The sequence below is a fragment of the Cyclopterus lumpus genome, chromosome 10 (assembly GCF_009769545.1).
Source record: "Cyclopterus lumpus isolate fCycLum1 chromosome 10, fCycLum1.pri, whole genome shotgun sequence".
Classification (NCBI taxonomy): domain Eukaryota; kingdom Metazoa; phylum Chordata; class Actinopteri; order Perciformes; family Cyclopteridae; genus Cyclopterus; species Cyclopterus lumpus.
In genome coordinates, this window is record NC_046975.1 from 9095745 (window position 1) to 9120325 (window position 24581).

The 24581-nt window shown below is 40.3% G+C and overlaps 2 protein-coding genes across 4 annotated transcripts in view; one reads left to right on the plus strand and one right to left on the minus strand.

Moving 5' to 3' along the window:
- Positions 1 to 24581, minus strand: part of ctnna1 (catenin (cadherin-associated protein), alpha 1) — a 69103-nt gene that overhangs the window by 20732 nt on the left and 23790 nt on the right. For all 3 annotated transcript variants that reach the window (XM_034542903.1, XM_034542904.1, XM_034542905.1), the window contains exons 8-13: positions 14011 to 14091; positions 13459 to 13611; positions 6832 to 6924; positions 5625 to 5781; positions 4518 to 4718; positions 2014 to 2165 (exon numbers count right to left, since the gene is read on the minus strand). In XM_034542903.1, coding sequence (XP_034398794.1) covers positions 2014 to 2165; positions 4518 to 4718; positions 5625 to 5781; positions 6832 to 6924; positions 13459 to 13611; positions 14011 to 14091 — 837 coding nt within the window. The remainder of the gene's footprint in view (positions 1 to 2013; positions 2166 to 4517; positions 4719 to 5624; positions 5782 to 6831; positions 6925 to 13458; positions 13612 to 14010; positions 14092 to 24581) is intronic.
- On the plus strand, positions 18331 to 20782 carry lrrtm2 (leucine rich repeat transmembrane neuronal 2). Its single transcript, XM_034542906.1, has 2 exons — positions 18331 to 18400; positions 19101 to 20782. Exons 1-2 carry the CDS (start codon positions 18397 to 18399, stop codon positions 20729 to 20731), a joined length of 1635 nt encoding a protein of 544 aa, XP_034398797.1. The 5' UTR covers positions 18331 to 18396; the 3' UTR covers positions 20732 to 20782.

Sequence of the window (24581 nt, forward strand, 5' to 3'; positions counted from 1 at the left end):
GCAGATGCTCCTGGAAATTCCGTAACTCCCCGGCTGAGACACTTTCCGCTGAATTAACGCCGTTGAGGATTATCTCGCACACCTGACCAAGAAATCCTGGCAAATCCATGAGGAACGGCATCTTTTTTTAAGATAATGGAAATATTTTCGAGTTGAATCTCATCCCTATCTCCGGCTTATAGTTAAGAATGGCAGAATTAATTATAAGTTAGCAAGATTTGTGATAAATCCTCTGTTAGTTTCAACACACCTACACACACACACACTCACGGTAGTGTACAGCCCGCCCCACAGGCCCAATATTAACAGCTTAATCAATATGGATAACAAGAGTGAAGCCGGGGCAGATAGAAAGTGAATGTAGTTCTCTGGCTCGCAGTCCAACTCAAGAGCGCTAATTAAAACCTCCATCTTAAATCAATTGCTTATTATAATGCAAATGCCGCATAATGGTCCCCCTCTCCTTTGGTTCTTGTCTGTCTAAGCAGCATTATTCATGAAAGCCCAGGCACAGTTTTGGAGCACCATTGTCCACACAAAATGTGCTGTCAAGACTAATGATTCCAATTCAAAAGATTCAAGTGTTGAAAATAATGGAGGATGGCACAATACAGCCAACCAGCACATTGAATCTCACTGTCGTAAACACATAATTAGGTACCGTTACACATGAGATGTTTAAACAATTTCAATCCACTTCTTAATATATACAAAATCTAATTTGGCAGTGCTGTGTAGTCAAACTAGTTATACTATAAAGACTCAAGAACTATCCATTTCTTCTTTTTTTATACGTAGAACGGGAGTGGTTTTTTTGTGTTAGCGCATTGTCAGTCAATTAGGTACCCAACTACCATCTGTCTCAGTTATAGTTCTACTCAAGCAAAGGCCATTAGCCCACAGACAACTACGGCTGTTGTTGCACTAGATTGCAAGTCTGGTCAATTAGGTCTGCTCTTGCATGAGACAAGTTAATCATTGGCTTCTAGGACGGCACGCAGATACAGATTCTAACATTCTATTAAAAGCAGCATCTGGTGCACGGAGCAAAGGCCAGATACTTATTAACGTTTAATCAAACCACATGAACCACACTCCTATATGAACAACTCCTATATCTAATTACATTTAGATATCCATAAGAACTAGTCAGAGTCTACATTATATTCTTACTAGTCAGAATGGTAATTAAATATATTCAAAATAACTTTTACTTGGAGGTCAAAATATCTACAGCTAAATGTAGGATATCTTTAAATCCTTAAAAAGTGTAAGTGGCCAGTTTGACAATTAATAGCTTGGCGTACATTGCAGATGACTGTTATCTCATTATTCCTATCCAAAAGAACATTACAGATATCCACAATTACATTTTCCTTATCGACAACTGTCATTTTAGATATCCACAATGTCATTATTTCTACGGAAAATGGCGTCACTTGTGCCATTGATGTGCATTGGCCTTTCAATTTCAGATATACATTATATTATCAACTTTTTGGATATCCGTAAATGTGCTTTGAATATTCAAAATGGCATCATGGATATCTTCTTCATTTTGGATACATGAAATCAAAATTAGGAACATTAATAATTGGATTGTAGCTATCTGAAATTAAAGTTTTTCCTAGTAAGAATTATATTGCAGATATGCAGAATATTCATTCTAGATACCAAAAGTGTAATTGTGGATATCTGAAATTGAAAGCCCAATACACATCAATGGCAAAAGTAACGCTGTGGATATCTGAAATGTTCATTTTCACTAGCAAGGGTTGAATTACGCATATATGCAACATATTCAAGTCTAGAAATTAACATCCATTAAAACAGCTTTCCACAACATGTATATATCATTACATTACACTAAAACAGCCAATGACCCTCAAAATGTTTCTCTTTTTGTGAATACAGATCAGGAAAAGAACCCAACAATGTGTTTAAAACTCTTGGGTGGGTGGAAATCAAGTCGTATGCTGCAGAAGCTGGGGAGGGGGAAACAGTGCGACTTACTCTGATCATGAGGACAGCCTTGCGAATGTCGCGAATTCCATCATATACCAGACGGGATGCGTCGATGAACTCATTCTCATCCACAGGAAGTGAGGGGTTTGCACTCAAGGCCTCCACTGCAGACTCGACTTGCTCTGTGAACCGTGGCATGACTGACGAAGGTGAGATGCAGGATGGGTGGAAGAGGGGGAAAAGAAAAACAATATTGATGAAGATTCACTCCAAAAAAGAGAAAGGTCAGTGACCAGTGAGTGAGCACATCATAAAAGAACAGACAACCTACACATACATTGAGTGCATGAGTTATACCCCAAGAACATTTGAAAAGACTAAATTAACATACAGATTTTGCAAAACCCAAACTGTACGTCCATCACCAAAACCAACTCGGAGTGAATGCGTGTGTGAAAGCACTTGCATTTGCTGAGATTGCGGGTATCAAAAGCTACTCGACATGAATTATTATTATAAATGATCCCCTCACAAGATACTAGTAAGGCCTCTTCTTGGAGAAAAAAACACAACTGTGCCAATAAAGATAGCGACCTCTAAATGCTCAATTATAAAGTGCAGTCATTGCATTCAGCTTTGACAGATGGAATTTTGGTCTGCTCACTTACTGCTTTCTTGGGTTGCATGAAAAATAGGGAACGAAATGCTGAGGGAATAAATATATCCCAGATTTGGCATAATAAAGTTTTTTCAATAGAAAGGTTAGGTTTCACAAAGCTCTCCCAGTAGGCATGTATTCTGCCCCATTGACAATATCAAAACATCTCCAGAGGGCTCTCCAGCACATCTGCTTAATAATACTATTTTAAATTCAGTATGAAGGATTCAGCTGGGCCTTCATGGGAGGCATGGATGCCAGGATGCAGATGTGGAAGCAGAGAGCAGCAGGAGCACAAAATATTTTTTTTTTTTTTAAAAGAAAGAAAGAGCATTTGGTTCTGTGCTTGCAGAGCGTTTGTAACCGGCAGGCTTCTGTGGGGAAAGGATGTTAAAATTGTAAATCTGGCAGCACTTTGATTGTTAGTCACAACGATCATTTCCCTCAACCTATTACTGATGAGTCTTCACATTCAAAAGACAAAAAGCAGACAAAATGCATCGTCTTTCATGAACTCCAGGGCTGCAACTTCCTTTTAGTCGCACCCCTTTTCTCAGTGGCCCAATCCCATCAAAATATACATCAGCACACACAATGTTTTTCAAATCGATGCCTGTAGACACCTTGTAATCGCTTTTTTTTTTTTTTACCGCTTTTAACATTTGGTACTCAGTCAGCCATCTAACGAAGACAAATATTGCCATTTTTATTATTATAGTGTGATATAATACAGTCATACTGGATTAGTTAACGTAATTAGCTTTTTGCCACTAGGATTCTTAATAAATGAACAAGGCATAATCAGACATTTACACACCTAAATTACAAGTTACTGTTAATTAAAAAATGTATGATTAATTAAATTACAGGATATTGTAACTTTGAGTGAGAGCCAATTCTCAAACCAATGACATCATGTACTGATGAAAGACAACTTATTCTAATGCAAGTTTCTTAAACCCCAAATCAACCTGTGAAAAACTTAACATTCTTGCTTGGTTACATTCACAAATACGTGCCTATATTTGTCACACAGTTGACAGTGCATGTCAGTGCAGAGATTCTACATTAAAGAGCGACTGTTGAGTTTGAAGCTGAATTCCATCACATTTTGTGTAGAGCCGACGAGAAAATATGACAAAAGGTCTCACGACAGTCTATGTCTCCAGAGCTCAGCCACAGAAGAAATCTAACTTAAGCTACATCCTGCATATCCAGATTTTTGGCTCACCCTCAAGAGGGCCAAGCTGTTTCCAAATCTGACAACCAACCAATCTTTCTGCCATCTTGTTAGCTTGCTAGTGATGGAAGCTAACACAGCTCACACGTACAGGCTGATGATGAAATGGCACAGAATATGGACAAAAACAACTTCTCTGATAGAACTCGGGTTGAGATATTCGGGGCACTCTGACAACTGAATGGTTCTGGCTGTGCACATCAGTGGTGTCAGTAGAGTCCCAGTCTGTGGTTGGATCTCACAATGCAGCATTCATTATGAATACACTGAGTAGACAGATCTGGGTGTGGCTTTGGCTAAAACACAAAAGGGCATCAGGCATACAGTGGACACAGCGACACACTCATCCCTCACCTCAACGCTCGCCATGCGCTCCATCACGCTAGTTTCATTTACTGTGAATAGTTGCATTCATGTAAAGCATAGCATCTCCCTCTTGTGCATGTTCCGAATTAAAGCAATAAAATAACTCAGACTGACGCAAAACTTGCTAAAATAATTCAAAAGAGAGAGAAATCCGTGAGTGTCCAAGTCTGAGTCATGACGTTTGTAATCGTCTCATTGCACTCTAAGAGACAAATAATTTACGTGTGTGAATGTGGTCTTTTAGCAGAAATAAACACGGCTTGTGACATAATTCAGTTTCTGTGGTACCTGTGTTGGTGAGAAGCTTGGTGGCCTCCAAGACCTTCTCTGTGTAGATTCCAGGTTCATAATTGTCCATTTCAGAAGTGACCACGTGGACGACTCTGGCGGCGCGGCCTCGAATTGCCCCAGCAGTGCGATCCAAACCATCAACATCTTTCTCCTGCAGAGCGATGACACACTTATTCACATCCTCCAGGATGTGGTTCTCTGGGGACATAAAACATTGTAGCAGTCAGTCGCGTATTCTTTGTATTACTCAAACACTTGAATCCAAACATTCCATCAGATTGCTTGGATGCAAAGTGGTTAGCGAGGAAGTTAAAACTGTGTTTTGATTTGTTTTCACCCACGATATGCTTCAAAGATGGAACGTGTGTATACTAGTAATAATTACAAAATGCCTTGAGTCAGGAAATCGTCAGCCTTCGTTCTGTGTTTGCATAGTCCTCAAATTAAGAGGGCCACTGGGAAGTATAGCATGAGGAGACAAATGTTGAGACTGCTTATTGATGGGGAGCCTGTAAAATGCAAATGTCCACGGTGTAAATTACAGTCTGTCCTTGGCTGGAGGTGAGAGAAGTCACTCTGCTTCATGCTTAACGAGAACGCTTTGAGTGTATGAGCGACAAACCATTTGTGCGCTTTAACACACGTGACAGCACTTTGTAGTTTAGCACTTTAGTAGCACTTAAATGGCACTTACGGATAGTACTCTGTAGTTTAACGTTATTGAAGAAATTGTACTTGCTTGATTCTTGTTGTTCTGAGTTTGGACTCATGGTTGAATGCACTTATTGTAAGTCGCTTTGGATAAAAGCGTCAGCTAAATGACATGTAATGTAATGTAATGACAGGATGTCAATTTCAAACATAGTGCAGCTGATGCTGCTTCAGTGCTTTCCTCTGTAGAGCCCAATCAACCACTGTATGTATGCCCTCATCAGAAAGGACTAATACCACAGAGAAGTGCTTTGTGCACGGTCAGGTTTCACAATTTCTTTTCACAGGTTTTTAATATAAAAAAACCTCCTAAAACATCAATGACCATTCCAACAGTATGAATCATTTATCTTGCCTTTGCATGGCCATGACATGCAATGAAATACAACTCACCAGACACGCAGAGGAAGTCATCAATGGATGTTATGTCATCAACGGCATCGGTGAGGACACGGACCTGCTTCTCCCACTGCTCCTTGAACAAATCCATATTGTCCTGGGCCACCTTACTGTTGGGCTTGGCAGCAAGGGCTAACGCTGCATTAATCACCTGTAATCACCCAATTACAGCCATTAAAGCTCCATTACAGCACAACCCTCAGCCACAACATTAGCATAGGTTGATTGCACGAAGCCCCCCCACCACCCACGCTCCCGCCTCACTGTTGGGACTGCAGCGTGAAGCCAATTCATTCCAGGGAATGATTATAGACGCCGAGTGTTTTGAAGGATTGAATGAAATAAAACTAAGAGCTGCTTGTTTTGGGGGGAAGAAACATCTGTGAATTTCAAAGCTCAGGATGAATAGGAGTCATTAGATGAGATTAAAAGGAGCAGTGGCACCATAGTGGAGAGAGCTGGTAAGACTGCGGGGAGCAGATGAGAGACTGATGGTTAAAAAGGAATGGGGATGAATCAATCAATTACAGATCCACAGGTGAGAGAGTTGAGGAGGGGGCAGAATCAACAGACTCAAATGAACCCCAACACATTGTCATTGTATGTGAATGCCCACATAAGGAAAACTGTTATTGTATTTCAGCTGTACTATGCTTGTTTCCAGCTCACAGTTTAACAAAGTGTGTTGCAAAATGTAAACTGACTGCTTATATTTGTATCATGCACAATTTCCTGTCCAAGCCCTCGTCGCTGCACTGGCAACTCATCATTACCACTATGTATGCCACTTTTGTGACTATTTTCCACATTCTAATTGTTAACGGATACAGTGTTGGAAGACAACACCTACACACAGTTCTGTGTCCAGTTCACTCCACCTCCTTTCTAGCACAAATGCAGAACACTGAAAGAAATTAGACTACAGTGTATTCATACCACCCCGAGTAGAAAGCTGGGTCCTGTTACTTGCGGAAGAATATTGTCCTAATCTGCTCATAAAATACTTAACTGCATGTAACAGTTTAATATCTTCTTAAGTCTCGATATCAAAATCATGGAGTTGGAAAAACATAATCAGTGCTGCAATTTAAATTATAGTTTTCAATTAGTGCAACTCCCCGTGCTTGTATTAAAAGGCAATGTGGAAGCCTTTCAAAATCAATGAGGTGGGTGGAATTTGGGGGGCAAACAAACCACGTACCTGGGGGCAAAGAGTTTCCAGTTGAGATGCTGCCATGCGGACCAGCTTCACTCCCTCTTCATTGTTGGAGATGGAGCATGCCAGGTTGGCCACCTAAACAGACAACACACACACACACACACACACACACACATCCCTTTGTTAGCCAAAAACAAGGACTCTTGAGTCTTATTTAGAGGGCAACAAAGAAAACCTATTTAATCCATTAGAACAATCCCAAACCCAGGCTACCATAATGAATTTAGCTATCAGAAATGAAGCATGCAGTACAACCGATCCCGGTGGAATACAAACACAAAGCTAAGGATTAATTTATGAAGCTGCAAAATGACACAATATGATAGCAGAGAGAATTGGGGGGGTGGGGGTGGGGGGGGGTGGGGGGGGGGGGGGGGGGGGGGGTGTACAACTTTTGTATTTGTTTTCCAAAAATTAGTCAAATTTGAATGCAAGTTGCAGCTGGAGACTCAAAAGACCTGGTTATTTTGTGACCTAATCACAAGGCTGCCAGATTGCCATTACGCTCATGGATCAGAGAGGAAAAGATTCCTGACACTTTCAAAAAAGGAGGGAGAAGTGGAGCGCTGAGCTCGGGCAAATCTTCCTTCCAGCTGCACACATTTATGGTTTGGGAGTATATTTTCTTGTATTGACCAACAAGTCTTGCTCCCGTTTCTAAACATTTCTAAATATTCTAGCAACTTCCGGAGTATAATTATGCAGCTAGTCATATTCACAGAATGTAGGTCAGAGACTTTGAATATTCCCATTTGTTGGTAGGGATATTCTGGCAATAATGCGGAAACAGAATGCCTGGGACGTCAGGAACAATGCCAAACTGGGATTATCCAATGGACAGAAAATATGCTGAAACATAATCGACTACAAAAACAAACTCTGGATTGCACTACAGCAGGAACAAGGGCGGAACATTTTATTTTGGTAGTTGCAGGAATGAATCTGTCAGATTTTACTCAATCAAATTCCTGAGATCTGGGTCACGCAGCAACAACAGCAGCAGTGAGACTCTTACATAGGTTGTAAACAAGTTTTACCATAATATTATAAAGCTGAGTGCAACAGAACTGCCAGTTATGATATACTGGATTTAAACATTACATGCATTCACACAAACGCTGAAAGATGTGTTTGTGCATATGAATGTTTATAATGCACAGCTTGGGTATTCATCTCAATAGGTTCAATGAGGTTCATCTTGAACCTGCGTGATCTGCTCATGGTTGCTCGAATGATCTCTACTGGGGTCTGGCATCTTCAGATAGAAAGAGATCAAATTATATTATAGGATAGAAATGTGGGGCAAAGCTAGGAAAATAATAAGGAGGAAACAAATTCCATGAAAGCACTGGTGATGGAATGCATGGCAGTGTGAATGAACGTGAACGCTCGCCGCCACCTCACCGAACCTCTTCAGTTCTAGAAGATGACCACCCACCTGCCCACCCTCACAATGTTGATGATGAGAAGCACTTATTCCACTGCGAGGGTGAAGCACTGAAACATTGATATAAACATCATACATCACTATGCAAACACATGCAGGGAGCACAGGGAGAGGATTCAGTACCCCGAGAGGAAGGTTGAGAGAGCAGTTATATAAAGACAAACTGGCAATTTATGGGGAGACCTGCATTTTTCACTTTCATGATCTTTCAAATAAGCCTTCTCTCACTCTCACCACGATACTACTGGGAAAGCAGCCATTTCAGCCTGAAGACACTGTGGAGGAAGCCAAACAAGAAGATTCTACCCTAAAGTCAAAGTAATGCATTCCCACTAGCCATCCTGGAGCCATACCATACAATTATCTAAATGCACCACATTTTAATTAGTACTTTCTTTCCACAGAGAAAATAAAAACAATAACCGCTATATTAGGCTACAAAGTTATACGACCCTATACAATGACAATGACTGGAAATGGGTAAGGACGAGTGATTCAATTATGCCGTCTAGGCAAATACACGAAGGAAGGACAATCCTATAAACTCCATCCCCATGGCTTTATCACAGTGTACCGTTTTATGACCATTCCGTGCAGACGGCCTAGAAATCTATGTGTGCGAGTCTATGTACAACGGGATGATATTGAATATTAGGTTTATGGATATTAGACTTAAAAAGGACGAGATGACAAACACGTTTACCACTACCATCTCATTATTCCAGTTTTATATAATCAGAAGCAGGTTCAATGAATCGGTGTGTCACGAGTATTAATAATAGGTAACACGTATCATTCTTAATGAACCAACTTTGCAACGCTGAGAAAAATGCAGGCAGAACACTCAAGGATGTATAGACAAACAGAGTGAGACACCCGATCGTAAATATTTCCTCTTGGCATGTCAGTAGAGGAGAGAGGGCGGCAGGAGAGGACAATATGTTTTGGAAGATGCAATGTTATCATTATATTATATAAAATCAGAGGTAAACATCTGTATCTGCATTTCTTTTTTAGTAGCTCTACATAAAAAAGGTTGGAAAAGTCGCGTATAAAAACTGACAGGGATTCAGCTTAGCTGAATATATGTTATGAATGCAGGAGGCACTAGACTTGAACATTGAGCTATCTAAGAATTAAATAAAGAAATGTAAACTCATCTTATTATATTAAGTTATTTGTCTGCTTCCGATGCATTAAAAAACAAGCTTTTGGCACAGTATCATGATTACATATTTCCATTGGATCACTGGTCACACCTCAACGGAGGCATCATTGCATCTTGGCTTGTCATGTTGCAAATCTCTGACTTATGGTGGCTTTTCACTCCAAAGCTCATAATCAAAACAGAATGTGCACTCAGAAGAAACATCAACATATCTAAATAATGCAACTAATCCCCCATTTAATGTCACTACCATCCCTTTGCCTGGTTGAGAGGCTCAGAGAAGGATATCTATCTATCTATCTATCTATCTATCTATCTATGTTTTTCTAGGCTACATTCTTCCTCTGCCAACTGTGTGCTCAAATCTCCGCATCGTCCTGAGCACCCAGGCAACAGTACTAAGCTCAGTCCATTTTCGTCCTGCTCTAAATATGATGAATTTCTCTGCTTAAAAATGCCAAGTAACATGATAAAAAAAAAACAATAAACCATTGGAGTTTGCGACAAATAGGAAACTATGGCTATAAATGTCCGTACTGCTTTCAGATGCGACTACATTTGAACACAGCCTGATAACAGTACGAACTAGAAAGGTGCCCTCAGTAGAGTGCTGATCTCCGCCAGGTCGGTCTGCAACGACCACTGATATATTGTGGGATTAAATTAAAACAACCCACAAATGGCGAAAGCCCCAGTCTTGACAACAATGGGCTGTAAGGCTTCGCAAAACACACTTCATTCAAACTCAAAGACGAGCAGTATTGAACACAGGGGAGCGGCTTGAAGTTGTCGTGTAAGACATGTCACACAACCTTGCAAAATAAATGTAAAGACATTTTTTTTAATGCATAGAAAGCTGAAAGAGACAAATGCCCTAAAATAATAAGATGTTTCCATATTTCATCATTTCATTTGATAAATAACTCAATGTTCAAGTCTAAAGCCTCCTGCATTAATAACAACTATAAGCTGAATCTGTGTTGGATGTAAACACGACTTTTATCAAGTTTCCACTGGCTAGCTCACATCCACTGCAGTGCACTGCTCTCATACAGCATGGTTACAGCTGATAGTGAGTGAACGCAACCACCAGAGCTCCTTGAGCATGCAGCAGTGCGCGGGCACCCCAAATACTGTGCAGTTTGCTGCACAGCATTTGGGGTGCCCACAGTAATGCAAGATTAGCCGTGGACAGACACCGAGGTGCACACTCACTCACGGGCGCACACACACGCACTTGTGACAAATTGCATGACCATCCCTGAGGATAAAAAAAGTGAATGGATTATAAATGCAATGGGGAATATTTTTTCCCCCCACCTAAGTCCAAAGAGCAAAGGGCTACAGTGTCTTCTCAGGTCAAATAATATCAAATTAATTAATTTGAGATGAAGTGAACTTTGTCATAACACATTACAGGCTGTTGTCTGATAGCTTACTCAACCTGTATTTAAGCATGAGTTGACACTTCAAGTAAATGAAACCCATCAAATAAAACCTCTAATTATGCATTACAAAATATAAATACCAGGCTTCATGATGTTCTGATAAACAAGGGTAGAGAAGCTGCTTAAAAAAAAAAGGGGCCTACTTATAAATGTGGGTCAGTAATAATGTAGCTTTCAAACAAACGTGTGTGTGTGAACTGATGGACCATTTGCCTTAAGGCAGCCTTCACATACACGACTCATGATGTCATGCAAACAGATTCGTGGCAGTTGCTGTTCCCGATTTGTCTGAGTAAGGGACACGTTACATTTACAACACTTTCCTTCCTTATAATAATGTGACATGTGATAAACAACCAAACATTGTCTCACTCCAATCGTTTCAGTGAGAGGCGAAGACCTACTTTGACATATTTATTGCTAAGACAACATCGTTAATGTTGGCTTGCTCTGTACAGGAATGTTCTTTCCAGAAAGAAATATACAATGCACGACTGCATACTTTGGCAATTATATCAGCTTGTGCAAAAAAAAAGAAGCTATCAGTTAATTTAAAAATTATGAAATGCAACATTAGCTGCTCCTTAAAATGCATATACTGAATATTCACATGTGAACAATAAAATACGACCCAAGTAATTAGAACTACTGAATTAGTTAAGGACGTGGGGAAGTTGAAATTTGTTACTAAAACCATGAAACAGGATTCCTATTTCTCAAAAAGCACACATTTGCCAGTTTGCTGATGACGTAATCACAACATTTAAGCCACACTGACGCACCTTCTCCTCAATTTACTACCACAAGACTGACTCACAGCCTGGTAGCATGTGCTCGGGTCCTCTACATTGCTTACAACAATTCACACAGCATCTGAACATAACTTGGGATGGTGCTGGAAAGTGTGACCAAACATCTGTTTCACTGCACTGCCAGTTAGCCCACTGGCAGTTTCCCGGTTTATCACAGTATTTTCTATTTTTTTTTAGCATTACTGGGCCTTTATATAAGCGTATGGTGTCTTACTCTACAGTCAGGTGTACAGAGTATATTAGGACAAATTATTTGAAAATCAGAATGGATGAAACAGTTGCAGACTGAACAATCCTGATTGCATAAACTGAAACTGTTAAAAATAAATATGTAACCACCCGTCCAAATTTATGCGAGACAAAAGTTACTTTTGCTGATGGGTATTTTAGTAAGAATTAGACCGAACTAGCAGTTTAACACTTTTCATGGATAGTGAAAACTATCAATACCATTCAGTAGTATAACTGTACAAAATTATTTTTAACTTGTTTGTTGAGGACAGTTTGCTTGTTCTGAAAAACACATTTAAGGATTGTATCTTCTCTGCTTAGATTGACACCACACAACACTTCAATAGAGAACTACCAATTTTTTATATTTTCAATTCAATGCCATTCATACTTAACATGAGTCATTTTTAAATCAAAGCTGTGCTTCTTTGTGTGTCCCATCCAAGTGTTATAAGCCGATACAAGCTATAGTGCCTCAGCATTAGGGGAGTCCACCAATGTCATGCCCTAATGCCACTTCTGACACTCGGGCCTTCAGGCTCTACTCCACAGAGTGGTCCCCTTTTCCCTCTGATGCTTCAGCGGTTTCCCAAGTGAATGCTTATACTCGCCAACCGATCCAGCAACACTCAGGGTCATCTGCCCATGGGAAGAAGTCACTTTCAAATGTCAGCATATCATGCTCTGACACAGACATTCAAGAAATTGAAGGAAATACCATTACTGAGAATCACTCAGGTTACTGTCAGCTGGTTAGCTATCAAAGTCCAACACTTTGCCTTCCCCCTTGTATCTATGTTCTCGTTGCTATGTATGCAACGCTGGAAACGTACAAATCCCAGTCATTCCAAGTCAACAAGCACCTCAGTTAGGACATGAGACCAACCACAGAGAGGGGCGAGAAGCAGGATGCATTGGTCTCCTTTTAAGATATTTATCTTAGTCAGTATCATCACACATGTGGCGTAGTCCAATAAGAAGCAGTACATCAATCTGTTGTGGCAAGGACAACATTTTCCCAGAGGTAGCACAGTTTATTTTATTCCTTTGGTTCTGCTTAAAAATGTGATCTGTTGCTGTGACCACACAGCAATGTTTGGCTTGTGTGCTCACTACAGCATCAGATCAGAATCAGCATCACTTTCTATTTACTAAGTGTGTGTGTGTGTGTGTGTGTGTGTGTGTGAAAAAGAGAGACACACACACAAACACACACGGTGAAAGACAAAGACAGCAACCAGTGAAAATAACTTCAATGTTTACATCTTTGTTTTCATTAGGGTAAAAAAGATCCCAGATTGCTGTTTTCTGAGGCGCTGTGATCCTTAAGTTATATCACAAGGGGATATCTAAGAACAAACTCAGAGAAAAACAGAGAAGCTGGGTGATGTTTACTACAAGCTAAGCTAAAATGCCCATAACTGGTGGAAAGAAAAATATGAATGTTCTGTATTTGGGTCACACTAGGATTTGACTGGGAAGGCATTCAAAATCCTACATTACCTCGATCAGCTTGTTGGCGTGCTCACGGAACACCTGTGCATATTCCTTGACTTCCTTCTCGTTGCCATTCTTGGCAGCTTCGATCAGGACCAGGAGGGGGACATTGGTCTCCAAGAAAGAGTCAGAGACATGGTCCATTACAGCTTTACGCAGCTGTGAGGTAAGAAATTAAAAAACAGAAAAGGCACTGTTAAAATATTATAGTCCCCTGTGTATACATTTACACACGCGCACACAGCCATAAATAACTGACTTCAATTGATTGCAGTTCTTTTGAAAAAAGATGAGGGATTGTTTGTTTGCCACACTAGTTCACAGAGTGTGGCTTTGCCATGACTATTAATATGGTCGGGTAACTTGATCATCCACGTTCTGCTGCCACCATTTGCCGCCTAATGTTAAACCGATAGTAGATCACGTCAACACGGCTAGTAGCTTGTTACAGGGCTTTGTTGACCACCTAAAATGTACATACATTTTTTTGTTTTACAATAAGGCTCAGTGAGCAGGTTATGTGCTAGATGTGACGTGAAAAAACGAAGGAAAAAAAACCTGTCTGCGGAGGTCTCTGGTCTTCTTGGTCATCCTGTCGATGGCAGTGTTCAGAGCATCACTCCTGTCCTTCCTTCCAGCCTGAAACATGAACAATGAGAGAGGAATTAGTGACTAGCATGCCGCAGTGATAACTACTTTGCAACATATTGGTTGTGGATGCTTTTATATATATATATTCTTGTGTTCTGTCTTTTAATTTAGCTTCTTTTAAAAAAAATACTATTAGGGTAGTTGGACAACCTCAACCTTTTACTTGTTTTTTTTAAGAACTGCAATTTGTGGCCATGTTTGTGTTTTTTGCAAAGATTTGCTGTCAGATGTAAAAGAAAGAAAATGTTTCAAGAACACACGGTCAATATATTATGCTTCAAGGTGCTTGCTGGAGAATATACATTTCATATGTTAAAAGTTCCATTAAGAGCTCAAAAGTGATCCACACATTATCGTGCACCTAGAATTTTGCAGAAACCCATCCTGATCCATTTGTGATCCTTTTATTCATTTTAAACCGTCACCGTAGACCAGCTGTCAAAAGCGGCGTTTTGCTCTTTGTTTATACACCGGAATATTTTCCTGAATGATTGCATTATGAGCAAACCATGGAGCACACAAACAAATAGCGACCAACAGTTTCAGTTTACACACACACACACACACACATTATATCAGTGCAATAATTCATGGGCACCACACCCTTTTAATTGCAAAAAAAGAAAATTGTTTTTTCTAATTCCTGTTCAAGCCTTCCTGCCACCAGATAGATGAAAAGTGTACAAAAGACTGTACAATTTGTTACAGTAAACCAACAAAGTCAACCTGTGATGCAGGCTCCAGTTTCCGAATGAGATAGCTACTAGAGTCCTTTATTCTAATAACCGATTCTTATTCGCGGTTTGTCTTGGTGTTTTTCATAAATGGATTATCCACTGTTGCCAAAATCATTTCTGTGTAAGAAACGATTTGTATTAGCTCAATATCACTCACAAGAATTGTTTAAAATAATGGCTGTGCTATTATCATGGTGTGTTTAACAGTTGTTAAGATCATTATTGGGAGTTAATCAGGTGCACACAGATATTTCAGCAAAGGTAGCCCACATTAAGTGTATGGAGCCTCCATGTAAAACAGGGATGCATGTCCCTGCATGAGTAGATGCGAGCGCAAAGCCATTAGCCGCTATTGGAGCCCAGCTCCAATGATAGACGGTTTGCAAAACATCGTAACCGCCAGATTAATTGGCCAAAGCGATTAATCGGTCAGCCTCTAGTAGAAACACCATAGCTCTATTCATTGTTCATGTATAAAATGCAGCTGTAAAAAGGTTAATTACCATAAGCACTAATAATTTAACACTGAAAATAAAATATCTAATCGCTTCCCCAGAGGAGCATCTTTCTCATACTCAATGAGAAGTGCGTGTGGATTAAAAGGTTACAATTTACTACACATGGCAACACCATTGGCAGTAGTCACACTGTTTAACATTATGCAGCAGTCAAAGCCCAAACTACTGGCACCCACTGAGAGCAGAGAGATGTTCAGTCACATTCTGCAAACTGGTCAAGCGGAAGACGGAAAAATCTAAAACTTTCAGGAAAGATGGAGGGAGAGGGAGAGAGAGAGGGAGAGAGAGAGAGAGAAATGATAGAGCGGGTAAGCGACAGATAGATGGGCAGACACTGGAGAATAATAAAATTAGAGCAAAATTAGATGAAGAGCAAAGGGCAACAGAGAAAAGGCAAATAACCAGTAGGACTCTGGGCTGTTCATCCCCCTAATAATGCTCAAATCAACTGGATGGTGGCGGCATTGACCTGCCCCATCCCCCACTGCCCTTCGCCCATCGGGGGGTTGTGTACATAGTTAGGGGCCGGGAGCTCTGACGGCACTAATCCCGTGATTTTGTGCTCGTTGGATGCAGTGCTATGGTGGGGCTTTAGTCGGCTCAGCCCCTACTCTCACAATCCTATTTTATTCACGCCTAGCCTATATTTCATTTCCACGCAAGAGGGTTCTAAAGCACTTCTTCAGGTGCTTATTATGGAGGCTCTTTCTCTACGGCATCTTTTATGATACTCAAGTGAGTCTCTATCCATCTCCTTTAGGACAGATTTAGGAACATCCCTTTTCTACAAAACCACTGGTCCACTGGATTATGGAAAAATTCAAATGAAAACAAAGTCTGCTCCAAGCGGCAAACGATCACAGAGTTCCATGACGTTGTTCTGTGATAATTCAACACGTTCACTTTATTTAAAACAAAGATGCTTGTTAAAGATCAAATGGGAAGCCAGTACACATTGAATGGAAGGAATATTCCTCATACCCCTTGAGGTTTTCTCCATGTTTTCCATGCTCACATTCTCTGAGTCCCAGCGGAAAATGAAATCTACCACAGTAAATGTGAAAAATTACATCAGCATGCTGGTCAAGTGACCTGGAAAGTCACAGTAAGATGCATGTTTTGTCTTAAGACCTGAGAATTATGAAATAAAAATATTAAGGAAGTAGAATTGTCCTTTCCAAGTTATCCAAACAAATACGGATTTGAAAGATAGAAAGCGCAGTCGTTCTTTATCATCTACTGCCAAAGAGGACAGTGGAAACGTAGTTTTGTTTTTGCTTCCATTAAGTACAATGTATTGCATGAAACAGGGGCTTCAAGAGTTAAAATCCATAAAACGTCCGGCTAATCAAAGTAATATACAAGTATAAAACATGGAGTGGTGGCGGGCTTGGGCAATATGGGGTCATGATTAAGGAAAATATGCTTGAGTGAAAGAGGTCTTAAAGTGCCCAAGGACAAGATATCAGTATCAGTGCTTCATATTGTCTCTTGTGTGTCATCTTTGGCTGCATCAGATGTAGTTCATTGAAATTACCATCACACCCATCTCCACCCACAATAAATAATTAAAGAAAAGTCAGCAATTTCATGCACTGGAGTACAGCTATCTCATTCTGTTTTTTGCACTCTAGCTGGTGCTGAAATATGTCCTTTAAACACTACCACAAATAAAATGAATTTGAAAAAATTTAAAAAAAACTAACATTTTAACGGCATTATTGTTGTTGATATAACCTTGTGCTTAACATAATGAAGCAAGTACTCGGTTTTGTCTATTACATATTAAAAGATAGCTTAATTTATCTTCAGAGCAGCTCGCCATGCATCACGTTAGCACGGTGCTCCGGATATGTAAATTATGAATATGTGCCAGACATCCTATGTTAGCATTGCTATAGCATAATCGCTCTTGTGCAGAGATATGGGAATGCAGCACATCTTTGCTCACCCATGCACACGTTTGTGCTGTCTGGAGCTACATGGTACAAACTATATTGAGCTTTGTGGGTTTTACAGTACATGTCTAGTCCGACATGCATTCATACAGGCGCATCTAGAGCAGTAGCAAGGCGAGGCGGAGATTTACAGCTGTGTTTAATTTCAACAGCAAGCTGCCGCAACACGTTCAAGATATCAATATTCTGATGGTGACGAGCCAGTGGGAGGGAAGTGGAGGAAGACTGAGGTGCACAGGCAGTGCGTATGAGGCAGAGAGCAAATGACTGAGCAAGAGAGTGTGTGTGTGTTAGAGAGAGAGAGAGAGAGAGAGAGAGAGAGAGAGAGAGAGAGAGAGAAAGAGAGAAGAGAGAGAGAAAGAGGAGAGCGAGCGAGAGAGAGAGAGAGAAACAGTAGTGATGATCGACGCCAGGCTGCCACCACTCTGTAGCAGTGAGTGGCTGCAACAAAAAGCACAGAATAACATCCCTGACTCCCTGCTCTGCTTTTTTCTCTCCCTGCGTCTCAGCTAGCAGACGAGGGCTCCGCTCACAGCTCTGCAGAGGCTATGCCGAGACTGAGCCGGCGTCGGAAGCAGGATCTCTGGCTGCCATCAACAAGTTAGGGTTTGGAGACCACGGCCATGAAAGGGAACGCGTGATCTTCATTTAACCATCTGAGCTGACATCATTGCGGTGGAAGGGAAACAAAAGGGTAAAAAAAAGAAAAGAAAAAAAAAAAGGGAGAGGTGGGGGGGGTTCTGTTCACCGGAGTCGCTCTGGGTGCAACTGACCAACTTAAAAAAAAAAAATCTAAATATTTATTTCACGGATTCGGAGGATGAAGGAAAAGATTCAACCCTTTTTTTGAACTTGGATTTTAAAAAGGACAAAATCACAGGAATAAACGTCATCTCGGGACATGGAATTTCATATTTTGTTTCAATTGGGTGGGCTCAGAATTGCTTTATTTCCAAAGAGGCTGATTCCTTTTGTGCTTACTCAAAAGGGTTTTTTCCCTTTGGATTTTTCTTCCATCTGGTTGCTCCAAGAGTCTGCGGAAAAGGACAGTTGAATGCAGCCTCCGATGTGCACAAAAGAATGGGTAAGTTAGTCCCTTTATATGGTAGGTCTGGACATGAATAAAGAATACAAGTAAGAGACAGGCTAAGGACTAAAAGCTCTTCAGCCGAGTCTATTTACTGCAATTGCCCCTCATTTTTCCTTCTACACCGACACACTAGTTGGGAAAAGGTGTATATGTGTGTGTGTGTGTGTATATATATATATATATATATATATATATATATATATATATATATATAAATACCATTTGTATTGTATGGTAGACCTAAGTGATGACTCCAGAAGATGACTCCAGAAAAAACTAAGAATTCAAAAGGAAATCTGCATATTTGAGCAGCTAAACGGGAGGGGGGGGGGGGAGACAAATCAGCAGAAAGATATGTACTGAAGACAAATGACAGCACTAATTGTGAAGTAAATAGGGGATATATATATATATATATATATATATATATATAAATAGCAAGGATGCCGAAATAAAGTCCAGCTCATGTGTGTAATTGATTATTAAATGCCAAATTATATAACATCTCCATTCAAGCTAAGCTCAAAGAAATCCAGTTTATGTACATTATAAAATGTCTAAACTGCAGTGTGTATGGGTAAGAATGAGAGCTCACTGGAAAAGCACAATCGTCACCATGAATTAGTAATAACTGCTCTGCAGAGATAAGCTTTCCCGCCCCACAGTTCATTTTGTTATCTTTGAACCCACCCAGGTTTCCATTCAAGGTGGCCATTGGTGGGACCTGCACCAGCGGCTCTGTGTCTGATCAGCATGCTCCTAGTGTGCCTGCTGCCTCCTGCATCGTGCACAACCTGCCCTCAAAAATGCCGCTGTGAGGACCTGCAGTTCTACTGCGACACCCAGGGGCTTCAGGCGCCCCCAGATGGTGTGGACAAGGGGGCCCTGGGGTTGTCACTACGCCACAATAGCATCACTGAGCTCAGCCCTGATCAGTTCTATGGCTTCAGCCAGCTCACCTGGCTACATCTAGACCACAACCAGATTACAACAGTACAAGAGGATGCCTTTCAAGGGCTCTACAAGCTGAAGGACCTCAATCTGAGCTCCAATCGTATCACCAAGTTGCCCAACACAACCTTCATCCACCTCATCAACCTCCAGATACTAGACCTGTCCTTCAATCAGATGACTGCATTGGAACCAGAACTGTTTCATGGACTGAGAAAGCTCCAGATACTCCACCTGCGCTCCAATTTACTTCGCACCACACCTGTTCGTGCATTCTGGGACTGCCGCAGCCTGGAATATTTGGGTCTAAGCAGCAACCGTCTACGCAGCCTGGCCCGCAATGGATTTGCTGGGCTCATTAAGCTTAAAGAGCTCCACTTGGAGCACAATCAGCTGACCAAGATCAACTTGGCCCATTTCCCTCGTCTTGTCGCTCTCCAGTTTCTCTATCTGCAGTGGAATAAAATCAGCAACTTAACATGCGGCATGGAGTGGACCTGGACCACTTTAGAGAAGCTAGACCTCACAGGGAATGAAATTCGTGTCCTGACATCTGATGTGTTTCAAACGCTGCCAAATTTAAAGATTTTGCTGCTGGATAACAACAAACTAAGCAGTCTGGACTCCCAAGTCATGGATATGTGGCAGTCACTGGGTACCATTGGGCTGTCCAGCAACTATTGGGAATGTACCAAAAGGATTTGCTCTCTGGCCACTTGGCTAAGCACCTTTAAGGGAAGGTGGGAACATTCCATCCTCTGCCACAGTCCTGAATATGCCCAAGGTGAGGAGATACTTGATGCCGTTTATGGATTCCAGCTTTGCCAGAATTTTTCAGCGCCGGTTGTTCAGACCATTAGCACAACCACAGACGCTACTATTGCTGCAGAGATCACAAGCTCCTTGTTTGGAATTATGCAGCCAACCCCCACGCAGGACTATGCAGAGGATTTTGGGAGCTTTACCACAGTCACTACCACGACAACCACAACACAACGCACTGCTCAAGCAACTACTGCTACATTGGAAGAGGCAGCTGTAACAGAGGACTCCTCTGCAATGGACAACACTGTAATGACTCATAGGGTTATCATCGGAACTATGGCCCTTCTATTTTCATTCTTCTTCATCATTTTCGTTGTGTATATCTCACGGAAGTGCTGCCCTCCCACCCTGCGCCGGATACGCCACTGTTCGGCTATTCAGAACCGCAGACAGATGAGGACCCAGCAGCGGCAGCCTATGGCAGATCTAGCTACACAAGTACCCTATAATGAGTACGAGCCCAGCCATGAAGAAGGGGCACTCGTGATCATAAATGGCTATGGGCAGTGCAAGTGTCAGCAACTGCCTTACAAAGAGTGTGAAGTATGAACTCTTATTTATTCCTAGAGCATATGGTTTGCAATTTGACCATTTCAGATGATACAGGGTTTGCTTTTTTTTGCTTTTTTTCCAGTTTATGTAAAAAGCATAATTTCTACAAGTGAGATTGGACAATGTGAGAAATGTTGAATGCTACAATGCCAGAGGTTGGACCTGACAGTTTAGGGATGATGTAGAGATAGTCACAAATTTATTTTTCTATGAATGCAAGGCTGTTCATATCAGGCAGGGGCAATCATTTTAAACAAGAAAATTGTAAACTGTGAGATTTGTCGCCACATTGTCTCTATATTCTGCAGCACAGAGAATATACTTAGCCAAATGGCCCTCTGCTAACCGAATACATTAAGTGGAGAAATGTGATTTATGTCTTATTTCTTTTAAAAAGTAAGTATTTGAAATCATGTTTCTAACTGCACCACAGGCACTGTAAACCAATCACTGGGGCAAATTAATTGGACCAATTATCAGAATATTTTTGTTTTGCAGTTTCATTATGTTAAGAGAACTATTATACATTAAGGACCACTAAGACCAAAATCTAGTTCGGAATTATAACCGAAAAGTAAATGTCATTATTGTTGTGTTACAAATAGAAATATATCCTCTCGAGGAAAGAAAAGCCCTGAAATTATATTCAGTCTACACACATTTTCTTACATTTACCAATTCAGACATGGGTTAATTAGGCAAGTCTATGAACTGCTATCAGATCAAAGGCTTCTCAGGGTTTCCTGTTTACACAATTCATTTGGGTGGCCCACCTCCAAAAAAGAACAGCGAAAAAGGGATTATTTTTGCTTACATTTTTTTATTTATTTATTTATATATATATATATATATATATATATATATATATATATATATATATATATATATATATATATATTAAAAAAATCAGACATTAGCTCGTAAATGAAATTATGTTTTGCAGGTGGTAGGATCTCCTGCCCACAAGGGCCAACCATCAGATATAAATTCTCAACCTGTGGGACACACAAAGCTTTTTTTCCTCTCTGGTCAATCTCCAATATACCACACCGCTTAGCAAAGTACACAGATGTCTTCCTCATCTTGGACATCAAGAACCTAATGATTCAACCTTTAAATGTACAATGACCAGTATATGGATTTTAGCCCCCAAACACCATAACCACAATATTTCCAGTTTAACAGTGTAACTCAGTAAGTACAGTTTGCTGATTTGCTATTATACTAGGATCAATATACAGACATGTTAGGTGTGAGGGAAGCAAGAGAAAGAGTCATGACCAGCGCAAATGCCAGATAGAAGAGCATTTTATTCGGAAAATAAAACATTCCCAAAGTAGCCAAGGCTCTTTACTGCTTACACACTAATCAGGACTGACAGGCTCAAGATTGAACCAATTAAGGCAAGGCAAAAATAATCTAATATGCTGTCACCCACACCAGTGATCCAGCAACATTAGGCTTGTTCCTCCACTCAAAAATAGAATCCTCCTCCATACTACATAAAAACATCATTGAACATTTTACTTTAGGACATTCTTCTTGTTAGGGATACTTGGTTGTCATTTACTGTATTATAAATGGGATTAAGTTGAATAATGCATATTATAACAGTTCCTTGGTTAGCAGTCACAAGTGTCAAGTTCAATTGCAGTCAATAGCCTGAAAGCAAATGGAGATCCAGTGATAAGCAAACAGCAAGCCAGGGTCAGGACACATTGGTATGCAGGGGAGAGGATGTGCATTAGCATCAAACTAAAGCTGCTGCCGCAGCTCCGCACTTCTTTGTGTTCAGTTTGGTGGTGGGGGCAGGGTGAAAGAGAGGGATTGAGAGGAATTGATGGGACGATGAAGAGGGGCAACGATGGGCCAATGTCTTGGTTTATTAGTGAAGGGGGTTAAGAATGAAACGATAAATTATGACCACAGAGCAACAATTATTTAATTACAAGTAACGGAACTATCGAATGTTTGAACAGTAGACCAAGTACCATTCCTAAATATTTGAATCACAATATGCCATTTTCGTGAATTAATTGCCCAGGAAATTCGCATATGACATTTCATCAACATTTCACCTTTTGGATATGTTTAACCAAATCAGTGATTACGACAGCAAAAGGCTTCCGATAGAAACGGGTTATCTGGCTTTGAGCAAGGAGGATGCAGTTCTTTGGCTGGTGCTCCATCGAGGTAGCAAGGAGGTGCCATTTGTGGCTTTCTCTCTTTCAATCTTCTAACTGAATGCTTGTGTCAATTGCGTTGTTCACATGATCATAAGAAGTGTTTGTGTAACCTACAATTGCTACACTTCACATTTGAATACAATGGAAAAAATTGCATACACGGATAGTACTGATTTCCAAAGTCAAGCAACTCCACTTCGTTTCTAATTTTGTTTTCTTCCAGCTTCGCACTGCTTTTACTACTGCCCTTCAAATATGTCTTGCATGTTCAAAAGTCAGTTGAGTTGAATATTTCTTAATGTCATTCAGCAAACATTATGAAGAGACCTCTTTTTTGATAACACCAATAATGGGGATGTATGTGGAATTCCTATAAAGTTCTGTCAATCATTTGACATTTCACTGTTTAAGACTGCGGTTGTACTAAGTGACTGAAAATCCACAATTTGTAGAAATATGCATCCCTTTGCACTCTGGCTCTTTGTAAACTGTTTTTGTTTCCTCTTGTCACCCTCTAGCCCTGGTCCCCACCCTGCCTAAAAATAAAAAAAAAGGAAAAAAAAAACAAGTGAACCAATCCCCTCTCTCTTACCCAACTCTTTGTGCAAAACGAATGCTTTTTCTCTTTCCATTTTCCTTTTGTATTGTAATATGTACAATTTCATATCTGTATAGTGGATAAGATGTGCCAAACTGAAGAAAAAAAACATTTTCCCCTCAAAACATATATTTTTTAAATAAAATGGTTATAATTTAAAGAATGTTTGCTAACTGGTGGATACTCACAACTTGGTGTGGTCTTTCATTACAGTATGGCTCAATGAATAAATCTGAAGCAATCCTAAGACAAACAAAATCAAACCCTTGACGACGTTGATACATGCATCAGTATATTGTAAAACAGTATGTGTTCATGCGATCCAATTCCCTTCCATCAATGCATCTCAACATAATGATCAGATCATCTACTTGATGAGGTCAAAATTATAATTACTCCGCTGTGCATAACTCATGTTTCTGGGATTCACAATGTGAAGAAGCTTGAAAACCTACAGCTTGAAAAGTAAATTATCAGGTGTATTGCAATGTGGAAATTGTATATGAATTTGGGAACAATCTATACAAGATTAATAATTGATAACCAATATTATATGTTTACCCTGGTATAAGCTTTGGGGTGAATGTCAAAGTAAGATATACGGTTATTAACGGTTCCGTTTCTACGTAAAAACCTGCTGCGCTAACATCAGCCGAGTACTTTAGCACAGCATCAACTAGCGTAAACACTACCATGCTACGCTAACCAGTTGATGCGTCACTTCTACACAGTGGTCTGAAGGCTAAAGGTTATCTTTTCAGCCCATTTTCTCAGTCTAATACGTTTGACATAATCAATAAATCCTTCACTCGCATACTGAAGACCTTTCTGTCCACTTCTCTCAGAAATCCCTTTTTCGGATCAGATCATATATTGACGTTTGTGGGGATGTTTGGCCAAGTCTTTCCTACGTTGATATTAAGGCCATTTTTAAACTAACTCACCATCAGAACTAAAAGGATGAATTTAGAGTTGTTTCTTGTGGAGCTGCATGTCCTCCCGCTGAGCATTGATAATCAGCGCAAGTTAATTTTTAAATCCCTAATTAGATACCAGTTTTCAG